The 11938-nt window shown below is 38.9% G+C and overlaps 1 protein-coding gene across 1 annotated transcript; it reads left to right on the top strand.

Moving 5' to 3' along the window:
* Positions 1–1228: 1228 nt before the first annotated feature.
* On the top strand, positions 1229–9507 carry LOC128743462 (17-beta-hydroxysteroid dehydrogenase 13-like). The gene is made up of 5 exons (XM_053840054.1): positions 1229–1446; positions 1511–1840; positions 8469–8725; positions 9015–9128; positions 9244–9507. Exons 1-5 carry the CDS (start codon positions 1255–1257, stop codon positions 9326–9328), a joined length of 978 nt encoding a protein of 325 aa, XP_053696029.1. The 5' UTR covers positions 1229–1254; the 3' UTR covers positions 9329–9507.
* The last annotated feature ends 2431 nt before the right edge of the window (positions 9508–11938 follow it).

Here is an 11938-nt window from a genome sequence, read left to right as displayed (position 1 = left end):
TAGCAAATAGACAATCCATAAATACTGATGTTAAGTAATATTTTGAACCTATTTCGCAACAAAGTTAATTGCAATTGTGTTTTCCGTCTCTATGATGGGAACGTGAGCGTAGTTATGTCGTAGATTAAGCCATGCAGCACCCTGACCTGGCAATCTGACTTGTCTTTTTTGTCTTACTGAACGCAGGGTCCAAGCATCATATGCCTACCACGACACGATGAAAAAGTAAATAAATCGAGTAAAAGAATGTCACCCTTTGATGAGTGCACGAAATGACATTCGATTAATCATTAATTAAATGCCTCATCAATTAAATATTGTATGTACATAATAAAAATTATAATCATTTGGTAAAAGTTAACATAACGTCAAACGTCAAATTAAATATAGTTTTTTAGTTTTTTTTTATAAATATTTTAATGTACACTAAGTCAAAATAATCTAAACCTGTTTACCATGTTCTTTTTACATATTAACACGGAAAACGCAGTAGTGAGTAATGCTGAGCACACAACCTGCTAAATTATCAATTGCTAAACTTTTCGGTAGGCTGATGAAACGCATTATTTTGGCTAAAATAAGTCAACACCTAGTTGCTGACGCAGCCCGACATTGCCGAATGTCGAAAGCTGAAGGTGAATTTCTCATATTCAATTCAAAGACAATCAGATGTATTTTATCCACTCATGTTTAATTCATGTCTAATCATTCGTTATTTAGCGTATGTATTTTAATTTGATGTTGTCTCAACGAATCATGACTTGCATTATTTTTCATTTTGTTCTAATACTTTTGAACCCTAGTCGGTGACCTGTGAGATTTCGAAAACTTAACCTAATGCTTCCCAGTATGGAATTTTATTTTCAGTATTTGTTTGTTTACTTATTTAATTTATTAATGTAGACTGTGAAATGAATTGAATTTTATGTAGAAAAGTCCACTTCACTCGTTACACCAATAAAACCACTTTCAACAGGGCGTGAAAACCCCGTAGTCATATTTTGCAACATACCTACACTAGAAAACAAGCTCAAAATGTTTCGGTCAGATCCGTTGCCTAACGTTTCAACCGTGACAAATGAGCTGCCACAGGGCCGTTATTGGGTTAAAATCAACAAGAAACGCTTGCTTTATCCACCGGTGGCCGTCTTTCGTCCGAGTCGACAATCGTTTCGATTAAACATTCATATAGTCTTGAAAAGCAGTCCAATCGAATAGCAGCAGCAGCGCTGCATCGGCGGGTTGTTTGCTGAAATGGCGGATCATGAAGTGGAATCATCTTTTTGTTCAACACGAATTAATGCTAGACAAATGATAGCTGATTACTTCTACGTTCTAGTGGACGTGATAAAAGTGATTGTTCTAGGTGTACCTATATTGTTTCGCAAAGTTTTGAGTTTTATTAGTCCTAAAAAATTTAAAAATGTTTCCGGGCAGTTGGCGATGGTATGTTACGGAGTGTTGTGTTCTTCCGAATGTTAAGTGACCTGGTGGTTCTTTTTTACCGTAGATTACGGGTGGAGCAAATGGGTTGGGTAGAGAAATGGCTTTGCTATTGGCGGATCACGGCTGCAACATCATAATCGTGGATATCGATCTAGAGTCGGCGAAAAGGACATGTGAAGATTTACGAAAGAAACACGTGAACGCACATGCTTTTCGAGTGGATGTGTCCTCGTTTAAGGAAGTTGAAACGTTGGCAGCACGAATTTATAGTGAAATTGGGCCTGTCGATATTGTGATCAATAACGCTGGATTGATTCACTTCACGTTCCTCCAAGATAGCAGCGTAGATGATGTGAATAAATTAATCGATGTTAATGTAAAATCTTATATTTGGGTAAGTAGAAGCTAAAAGAAGCATATTTGTGTGGACAGTAACAAAACTAGCTAAAGCTATTTGAAACGTATTTCGTGTTATTTCGATATTCCTAATAATGGAAATCCTACACGAAATTCTCCCAATAATCCTATTAGGACATTCAAAAATATTCTTTTGATTATTTGACTTTGGTTTCTGAGTTTCGGGAACGATTTCCGAAAAGACTGAAAGGGAGTTTCATTTGACTAAAAAAGTAGAAGCCTATACGTTAGCACTACGAATGTAGGCACAATTGCTCTCCTAAATGTTTATACTACGGAAGTTCTACGGTAAATGAGTAGTCAGATACCAACATTGAGCATTATCAGGCTAAATTGTATGCTATAATTCAACACAACTCAGTGCTACATGTTAATTAACGAGCAACATTCGCGTTACTGGTTAAAAATATTTTAGTTTTTAATTATCTTATGTAGCATTTTTAACAATAATTTTGGATGCAAAGAAATTGATTTGAAAAAGCTCTGAAACAACAATTATGTTCGAGCTGGTATTGCTAAATTCCTAGTCGAATAATTTATATAATTATACTGATGTCAACATTTGAACCTCTAATTTTCTGTTCAACACTTGCACAAACGCTCACATGAAAAAAGGGTGCCAAACCTACGGGTCACATCAGAAAGCAAACCTGTTTATGGTAGGAGAGGCGTTGTCTATTTTTAATTATTTATACCAAAAACCGGCCCTTGGAAGTTCCTATTGTTGGAAAATCCGGTTCAAGATTCATTTCGGCCCTTTCAAGTCAGTCACGCAAAAGAACGCATAGCATAACACAATATAACGAATTCATTTGTACGGTTAGATACATACGTCTGCCCTAGAGACAGCATTCGTCTGAATAGACGCACTTCGTAACATGGCGCCTACTGTCTTACCTGACTCACAACGAATATACGTGTTATTGAAATGAAATGTATATTATACCGTTTTATTCGTTTATAGCGTATATGCATTTTATTCAGTTAATAAGAATATCAAGAAGTTGTTTGTAAGTTATGTTCTTAATTTTGCTTTAAACCTGTAAAAATTTGCACGAATAAAACTCAGAGTTTGACAAAGAAAGAAAGCATTGCATACTACTGTCACTTGAAAAATAACATTTTTGTAAGTTATTTCCAAAGGTGCGAATTAAGCAAGGAAACGTCGCTCATTTCAACTTTTTCCCGATTTTGAGCTCCCGCGAACACAACGCATATTCGCTGTGAGTCAGGTAAAACAGTAGCGTTATAAAAAGAGCTAAGAACCCAACAAACATTGTTGTTTAAGAGTAGCTTGTTCAACTACTGTATAGCTAAAAGCAATGAAACAAGCGCTTGATAAGCAGCTATACAACAAAAATCTTCCTTGGGAATCTTCATGACTGGGTGATTTTTAGATACCAAAACAACAAACATACAGTGAGACACATATATATTCGAACAAAAACAAAGGCATATATTTTTGTAAATAAAGGCTTTATTTAAAATTTTAGTTTTCGAAGTTGTTTACCCATAGATTCAGAATGCAACAAACATTCATTACTCTATTGAATCGCTTTTTGCCTGGATAACACGCTTCAAACGCTTTTCGAAGTCGTTACATGCGGCACGCACTGCTTTCATCGGAATGTCATCCCATATCTTGTTGACAACTAACTTAAATTCATCCAAATTATGATATTTATAATCATTGAGCTTCTGTTGCATGTACCTCCATACAGGGTTACCACATGCACAGATTATTCTGTGTTTAACAGATATTTGAAAGAAATCGCCTGTACAGAATCTGTATGCATAGAATCGCCAATTACACCGTCAATTATGAGAGTGAAGGAGACGGACCATTTCTAGATACTTACTTAGTCAGCTCCAGGCCATGGTTTCCTCTGCTGTACGAAGAAGTCGTCTCCATGCCACTCGGTCTGTGGCCGCAATTCGCCAGCCACGTAGTATGCGTAGGGTCCGCAGGTCGCCTTCCACTTGATCGATCCATCTTGCTCGCTGCGCGCCACGCCGTCTCGTTCGAGTCGGATCGTTATTGAGAACTTTTTAACCGGGCTGTCGTCCGACATCCTCACGACGTGCCCAGCCCATCGCAGGCGACCGATTTTTTAAATGGATGGCTTTTATCTATACCTATAAAAATGGATTTCTGTCTGTCTGTCTGTATGTTCCTTATAGAATCGAAAACTAATTAACCGATCGGCATGAAAAGTTGCATGTAGGAGTTTTTGGGGCCAGGAAAGGTTCTTATGATGGTTAGAGACCCCTCCCCCCACTAAGAGGGGGGGCTGTCATACATATGAAACACAAATTTCTGCATAACTCGCGAAGTAATCAAGCAACCGGAGCAACCGGCGGAGCCAAATTTGGCATGAGGGGGTTTTTGGATGCAAGAATGTTTTCTTTGGTGAATTAAGACCCCTCTCCCCTTCAGAAGGGGGCTCCCAAACAAATGAAATACAACTTTCCTCATAACTCAAGAACTAATCAAGCAACTGGAACCAAATTTGGCATGTGGGGGTCTTAGGAGGCAGACATTTTTTCTATGGGGAATTTTGACCCCTTCCTCCCATATAAATGAAATACAAATTTCCTCAAAACTCGAAAACTAATCAAGCAAATGGAAATAAATTAAGTTGGCATGTGGGGGCTTCAGAAGGCAAGAAGGCACCACCAAAAACTATTTATAGGAACACTAGATAATTCAGGGTGACACGGCCGCGAGTGTTGCCGCCGACCCGCCGTGGAAGCAGAAATCACCTCTGTCTAGGTTTATTTGTTTTCCTAGGTCTACTGACCTCTATTATTTTCCTTCAGTTCGGTCCGAACTGTGGGGTGGGGTTGTTTTCTACTGTTCTGTGAGGAAAAATTTCAAATTTGTATATTAAACTACCCACGCTTTCATAGTCAAAATGAATCATCGAAGGTTGAGCTCTTCAGAAACTCAAGATTGTGATTTATGTAAAACAGAGTTTAATTTGTGGTAATACGAAGTTTGTCGGGTCAGCTAATAACAGATAAAACATTAATAAATGCCCTACACCACGTTTTGGAATTCTTTTTCTGTTGCTGATGTGCTGTAGTCAAAAGAGCAAAAACAGTAAATCAAGACTCAGTTTGCAAATTGAATTAATGATCGCATTTATGCATGTTTTGCGCTATCTTCCAGTTTAATAAAAATGAAAACAAAAACATTTGTACCGAAGCGATCTGCTGGAAATACTGATGGATCATTCAATTAAATTAATAATTATGAGTTGCACAAATTTGCAAAAGTTAATCGTAGTCCAGGGTGAGGTAGACTAGAACGTTTACTGCACAAGGGCACAACACGAAAAAATTAGGACACATGGAAAATGTTGCCATTTATTTACTGTATGATTAAAAATTTTCAAAATTACATGTAATTACGTTCAAAGTTTATTGAATCATATTTAGAAGAACTGTTGACTTATCCCAAATCCACGGTGTGTGATGTGCTGAAACAATTTGGAAAACGTGTGATCATCGACAGGGAATCTGGAACGGACAAATGCCTGGACAAGAATTTAATATCTTGTTCAATTGGCAAAGTTTCCCTGGAAGACAGCAAAATAGAAAAGGACAAAGTTCCGGAAAAAATTCCTTGTGAAAGCCAGAAAAAATTCATTTCTGAAAACAAATGAAATTTAACTTTAGAAATTGGCACCAGCAGTACGTGGTGCACCTTGCTTTCAAAATATGGATTATATTTAGTACTTTTTAAGAATACAACGAAGATGGATTTAAGAGACATATCCGGTTCCGGATAGCCCGCTCAGTTAGCTCCGGGGTACGATGCTGACCTAACAAGCCAGTCGTCATATGTTCGAATCTCGACTGGGCGGTGCCGCTACAGAGTTAATAGGATCTTTGCACTAGGCCCGTAATTTTCCTGTCCTCTAATAACCGGCTACGAAGGTTAACTGAGGGATACTCCTGTAAGCTAATACTTGGGAATGTCGTTCATAGAGTATGCTAGTGTGCACCCGAAATGTGCTGAACGATATTTTTGTAGGATTTTCCATGATGATGATGATGATGATGATGATGATGATGGACCCCACCTCATTCGTCTACAAAGGTTTGGCCATTACGTTTGTTTGTTTGTGGTTAAAAGAAGCTTACTTACTTTAGTGGCAACGGTCCGTTACCGATCCTGCACCGAACGAATTATGGTCCTCCAGTACCGTCGGTCCTAGGCTGCCGTTCTCCAATCCCCACGAACACCAGCTGAACGTGCATCGTCTTCGACAGCACACATCCACCGAGTGCGTGGTCTGCCTCGGAGTCTACGGCCTCTTGCTGGTTCTCTGCTGAAAATAGTTTTGGCTACTCTTTCGTCGGGCATTCTGGCCACGTGTCCAGCCCACCGTAGCCTGCCAAATTGCACTACCTTCACTATATCAGCTTTAGCATATTTGTATACTTGGTACAGCTCGGGATTCATGCGTCTGCGCCACACTTCATTTTCCATTTTGCCACCAAGTATAGGTCGCAAAATTTTACGCTCAAAAACCCCAAGCACTCGCCGATCAGCTTCCTTTAGCGTCCATGATTCGTGTCCGCAAAGGGCCACCGGAAGGATTACTGTTCTGTAGAGCGCCAGTTTTGTGCGAATTTGCAAACTACGGGACTTCAGCTGGCTACGTAATCCGTAGAAAGCCCGATTCGCGGCTGCAACTCGTCGTTTCACTTTTCGGCTTAAGGTATATAAACTCCTCCACTACTTCATATCGTTCCCCATCTGACTCCAGCACGGCACCAACATCACTTGGACTCCCACGTTCCCTACCAGCAACCATGTACTTCGTTTTGGCGGTGTTAATAGTAAGTCTCAATCTCGCCGCTTCCCTTTTAAAGGGCCTGAAGACCTCTTCCACTGCTCTACGGTTGATTCCGACGATATCAGCCGCAAAACCAAGAAGCATGTGAGATTTCGTGATGATAATTCCATTCCCATTCCATAGTTCCGTTTGCCCTTCTTAATTCACCTTCCAAGGCAATGTTGAATAGCAGGTTAGAGAGTGCATCCCCTTGCTTCAGTCCATCCAACGTCTCGAAAGCAGCTAAGGTCTCACCCGCTATTCTAACGCATAATTTGGATCCGTCCAGCGTCGCACGAATCAGCGTAACTAGTTTCGTCGGAAAACCATGTTCAAGCATGTTCTGCCACATCTCATTTCGTTTAACTGAGTCGTACGCTATTCTAAAGACCACAAACAGATGGTGTGTCTGCAAGTTGTACTCCCTGAACTTGTCTAGTAACTGACCAGGGTAAACATCTGATCCGTCGTGAAGCGACCCTCACGAAAACCAGCTTGGTACTCGCCGACGAAAGACTCCGCTAACGGTCTCAGTTTGCAGAACAGGATAAGGGAAAGCACCTTGTAGGCAGAAATGAGCAATGTAATTCCTCGATAGTTTTTACACTCCAGTCAATGTCCCTTTTTGAAAATTGAGCAAATAAGGCCATCCAACCACTCCTCCGGCATTTGTTCTTCCTCCCAGATCCTGACAATGATCCGGTGGATTGCTTCGTACAGCCGCTTGCTCCCCGCTTTTAGAAGTTCAGCCGGGATACCATCCTTCCCAGCAGCCTTACCGTTTTTCAGCTCACTGATCGCTTTTTTAACCTCCTCCTGCGTTGGTGGCTCCACAGCTTGACCATCGCTTACAATTCCTATCCTGTCTCTGCTGATCTCCGCATTTAACAGTGTCTGAAAGTGCTCCTTCCACCTGGCTGCTACTGCCGTTTTGTCGGTAAGCAGGTTGCCAGCACTATCATTGCACATCACAGGCATGGCAAAATTCCTGCATCTCACCGTTTTATAGAAAATCCGTATGTCGTTGCTGGCGTATCGCTCCTCTGCGCCGGTGAGCACGTGCTCCTCGTACTCGCGTTTTTTAGACGAAGGATTCTTTTTTCTGCAGCTCTAGTATCTCTGTACCTCTCTCTGTTTTGACGCGTTGCCGCAGTGAGCATGCGACTATTGGCCTGGTTCTTTTCATCTGCCAGTCTGTGGTATTCGGCATCATACCAGCTGTTACGCTGTCTTCCACGCGTCGTGCCTACCATTTCTGTCGCAGCTGTTTCGAGGGCACCATGGATGTTCCTTCCCAGCCTATTTATATCTTCTCCTTCTACCTGCTGTTCTGCGATTCGTTGGTCAAGCTTCCTGGCGTACTCCACTGCTACGCCGTCTGCCGTTAACCGCTCGATGTTGAAACGCAGCGTCCTCTCAATGCGAGCTTTCGCCGTGTTCGACAGCCTTGCGCGAATCTTACTCACTGCGAGATAGTGGTCAGTGTCGATATTTGGTCCCCGAAAACACCGTACATCGATAACGTCCGCAAAGTGTCGACTGTCAATCAAGACATGATCCATCTGAGAGAAGGTTAAAAGAAGCTAAAGGTTTATTTTCAAACAAAACTTATTATCCGCAGAAACTTTAGGGAGAAATAATTTACAGACAATCATTCATTTCCACTCAAACAATTTTCCAAATAGGATTTTAATAAACATACTCATACTTTTGGATGCACAATATAGATTTTCTAATCTAATAGTTCTGTTTTTCTAGGTGACCAAAATATTCCTAAAGCAAATGATGGAACGAAAACAGGGCCACATCGTAGCGATTTCCTCAATATGCGGAATTTATCCACATCCGTGGGCCGTGATGTACACAGCAACGAAGCATGCCGTAAGCGGATTAATGGGAGCACTAACAGAGCAACTGCGTCTGCAAGGCTTTGACCGCCAAATCAGGACAACATGTGTGTCGCCGTATTACATTGCTACACGAAAGGACGTTATCGACTTTTTGCAGAAACCTCGGTAATTAAAATCGTAACAAAATCCATTTATTTCTACTTTTCCTCAGTGCTCAAATTGCCACAGTGAAAGTTATAAGTCGTAACCGAAATACGCGTGTCTGAAAAGTAGCAAGTAGTAGTAGCGAATGGAATTTCTCCAATATTTATTATATTTAAATTCTCAGATGATAAAAATGCTTTGCATTACATTATATTGCCTCTGTTCAAAAGATTAATCACTCATCCGCATATTTCGTAGTTTAGAAAAACTTCAACCAAGATTTCAACCCTCCTCTTTAAATTATCCACAGATTCAAACTACTGACAACTGAATACTCAGCACGTGTAATCGTGGACGGTATCCTGCGTAACGAAATCAACGTTTCTGTTCCTCCACTTTTCGATCTTGGGATAAGGCTAATGCAGTATGTAAAATCTACGGAGACTGCAGAATTCAGAGTAAGAGGCTCTGTATCCTACCGTCTCTGTAATGTGATCGTCAAATTTACCATATATAAAAATTATTTCTATTATTTTTAGATTATTTCCCATAAAAATACAACAGTTGGTGCGCGACTTTGTAATTAGAGAGCACCAACTAAACTCGACGAAAACTCCACTTTGATACCTGATTCTATCAAGATAGTAGCTGCATTATACAGAACTATTTTAATGGTTAAGAAGGACATCTAGTGACGCCGTGCAATTACATATTTTCCATTACCGCAAATTCTCGCATTCCATCATCTATCGGTATTTGAAATGTGCAAATTAGATTAGATGTGGTTTATATAATTAATAATAAAGACATATCTACAATTATTCTGTATTATGTATATTTTGAATTAAAAAAAGAAGTTTCTAAATGATTTTTAAAAAAATTTTAATGAAAAATCTTTGAAAAGGTGTTTTCAAATACATTTTGTTCGATCGCGTGCACACAAAAAGCAGCTTTAAAAACCGCAAGTCAACAGATAAAATCTTGTCGTTCAACATCAAATAATTACCTAACGTCAGTAGTACTCACTAGTTGCAAGCCAGCACGCACGTGCTAGATGGAAACCAGCAAACAAAAGGGAAGTCAGATACACCTCTGTACTGTACCGGAAGCAGTCAACCGTACAGGTTGACACAGAAACGTCACATCAGCACTGCTTAGTTGTTAAGGTTGAGGTTAGTGGTGACTATCATAACTTGGTTACAGTTTTGTTTACTTCTTGAATGGGTATTTATTTTTTCCGTAAACATTCAAGGTGCTTTGTTTTGGTGTCTGCTAAAGAGTAGTACAGTTAAGCCCCAGACACAATGCCTACGGATTTTACTACGTTGCGGCAATTTGACAGTTTTTTCATGGGTTTTCTGTCAAATTTCCGCAACGTAGTGAAATCCGTATGCATTGTGGCTGGGCCTTTACTGTTCGGGTGGAAGGTTTGACGTTCAAATTTCCGACCCGCCCTATAACTAAGCTAAAAATGATGATGATAATCGCACCATAAAAGATGAGCAAATAAAAACAGAATTGACAGATAGCTCACTGATCGAGAAATATACTAAACAATTATTTGTATGGTCAAAAGGACATAGAATTGGTGTGTGATCTCCACAGCTATCAAATTTTGATACGTAGAGGGAGATCTCCTAGTACCGGAAACTTAAAAATTTTACCAAATATAAATTCAAATCTAAGTAAATAGATCCAACAACAATCGAGAAAACAAAATAAACTGCTGTTTTCGTGAATGACTTGAACCTCATACATGTTAATACTTTCTTCTTTTTGATAACGTTTATCATATTCGTTATTGAGATGTACCGGTACCGATTGGACCATAAGAATCAGAAGTGTCCGGTATTAGGGCCTGTCCAGCGCTGGGGGGCTTCCCCCTATAATCGGAGTATAATGTGTTTGTTTATTGTGCAGTATTTAGACAGATGAGAAAACCACCGGGGAGATTGTTGCAACTCACTAAACGGGTCAATATTTGAATGAATTCTAGCCAGACATCTGTTGTGAGCAGAGTGGAATAATTCCACATTTTTCAAGAACACATTTTTTTGAAAGTAGGGGATTGTCCCTGGTTGTGAAACGACTCCGGTTGTGAAACACCCACCATTTTTGCCGTGTTTATTAAGCTAGCACTACCAAGTTAGTACCAACGTCTCGTCTGATTGTATTCTAGCGTTTGAGCAAACAACAATCAAACTACAGTTTATAGAATGTTTTGAAGTAAATGTGTTCGAAAGAACTACCCAGAATTTTTTTTTTTTTTTTTTGATATTTTGGGATTGATTTTTTTTGTTTGATACACAAATAAAACAGAAAAAGGCTGTACAATCCATATAACCTTAGTTTTGGACCTCTATTTCATTACACAGACAAATTTTTAAGTGAAATAATTAGCTGGAAAAGTATTATAAAAAATTTTACAAACTGGCTGTGAAACAGTTAAGTTATCCGGTCATGAAAAATCATAAAAATCAATTATTTAATACTTCAATGATCACATTTACTTTCAAAACGCTTTACTGGAACATTAGAGCGAAAGCTGTATATTTGAGATTTCGAACTTTCTGTTTTTTCATACATTGATTGCAATTTAGATTTGGATGATTAAAATAAGAAACTGATAAATTGCTTCGCATAGGTGTTTTCCATTAAATGAATGATTATAATATGTCATTTTCATTTTATATTTCTTGATTCCTTTTCTCAATTAGGGATTTTCCGGAATGTTTTACAGCCGGAGACACTTTTTTTGGTGAATAAATTTCGCTATGTTTAAAGCGAAAAATATATACTGTTCTCAACAAAAAGATACGTAAGTCTTCAAGCTTTCAAATGCTTTAAAAAGATTTGAAATTGGATAATTCGATCAAAAGATATGAGAAAAAAAACTGTTTCACAACTGGGGACATTCCCCTACATATGTGCTCAAATGATGACGCCTCGAGCATTTTATAAAAAAAATCTTTATGCCGTACATTGATATTCGTTCTAGAGAAATGTTTATAGAAATTAAACGTTTTTAAACCTGTTTATTACACATGGAAATACATATGTTAAAAAAATATATTTTGATTTCACGCAGAAAAATGATAATAGTTAGTAACAACAATCTCTGCTGTTAAGTTCAACTTAAGTATCATATTTTTGAATCAAAAAATAGTTTTTAAACTGAATTCATGGTGCGTTTGCTTCTACTAGACTTTTGACAATAAACCCAAAAACACATAT

Source organism: Sabethes cyaneus, chromosome 3 (genome assembly GCF_943734655.1).
Source record: "Sabethes cyaneus chromosome 3, idSabCyanKW18_F2, whole genome shotgun sequence".
Taxonomy (NCBI): Eukaryota; Metazoa; Arthropoda; class Insecta; order Diptera; family Culicidae; genus Sabethes; species Sabethes cyaneus.
Note: the sequence above shows the minus strand (reverse complement) of the source record. Positions and strands in the feature narration are given on the sequence as shown.

Bases quoted from the DNA above. Each gene is read 5' to 3' on its own strand.
- LOC128743462 (XM_053840054.1), top strand. From the start codon at position 1,255: ATGGCGGATCATGAAGTGGAATCATCTTTTTGTTCAACACGAATTAAT. The intron at 8,726-9,014 runs GTAATTAAAATC...AATTATCCACAG, and splicing joins GACTTTTTGCAGAAACCTCG to ATTCAAACTACTGACAACTG. The intron at 9,129-9,243 runs GTATGTAAAATC...TATTATTTTTAG, and splicing joins CTTGGGATAAGGCTAATGCA to ATTATTTCCCATAAAAATAC.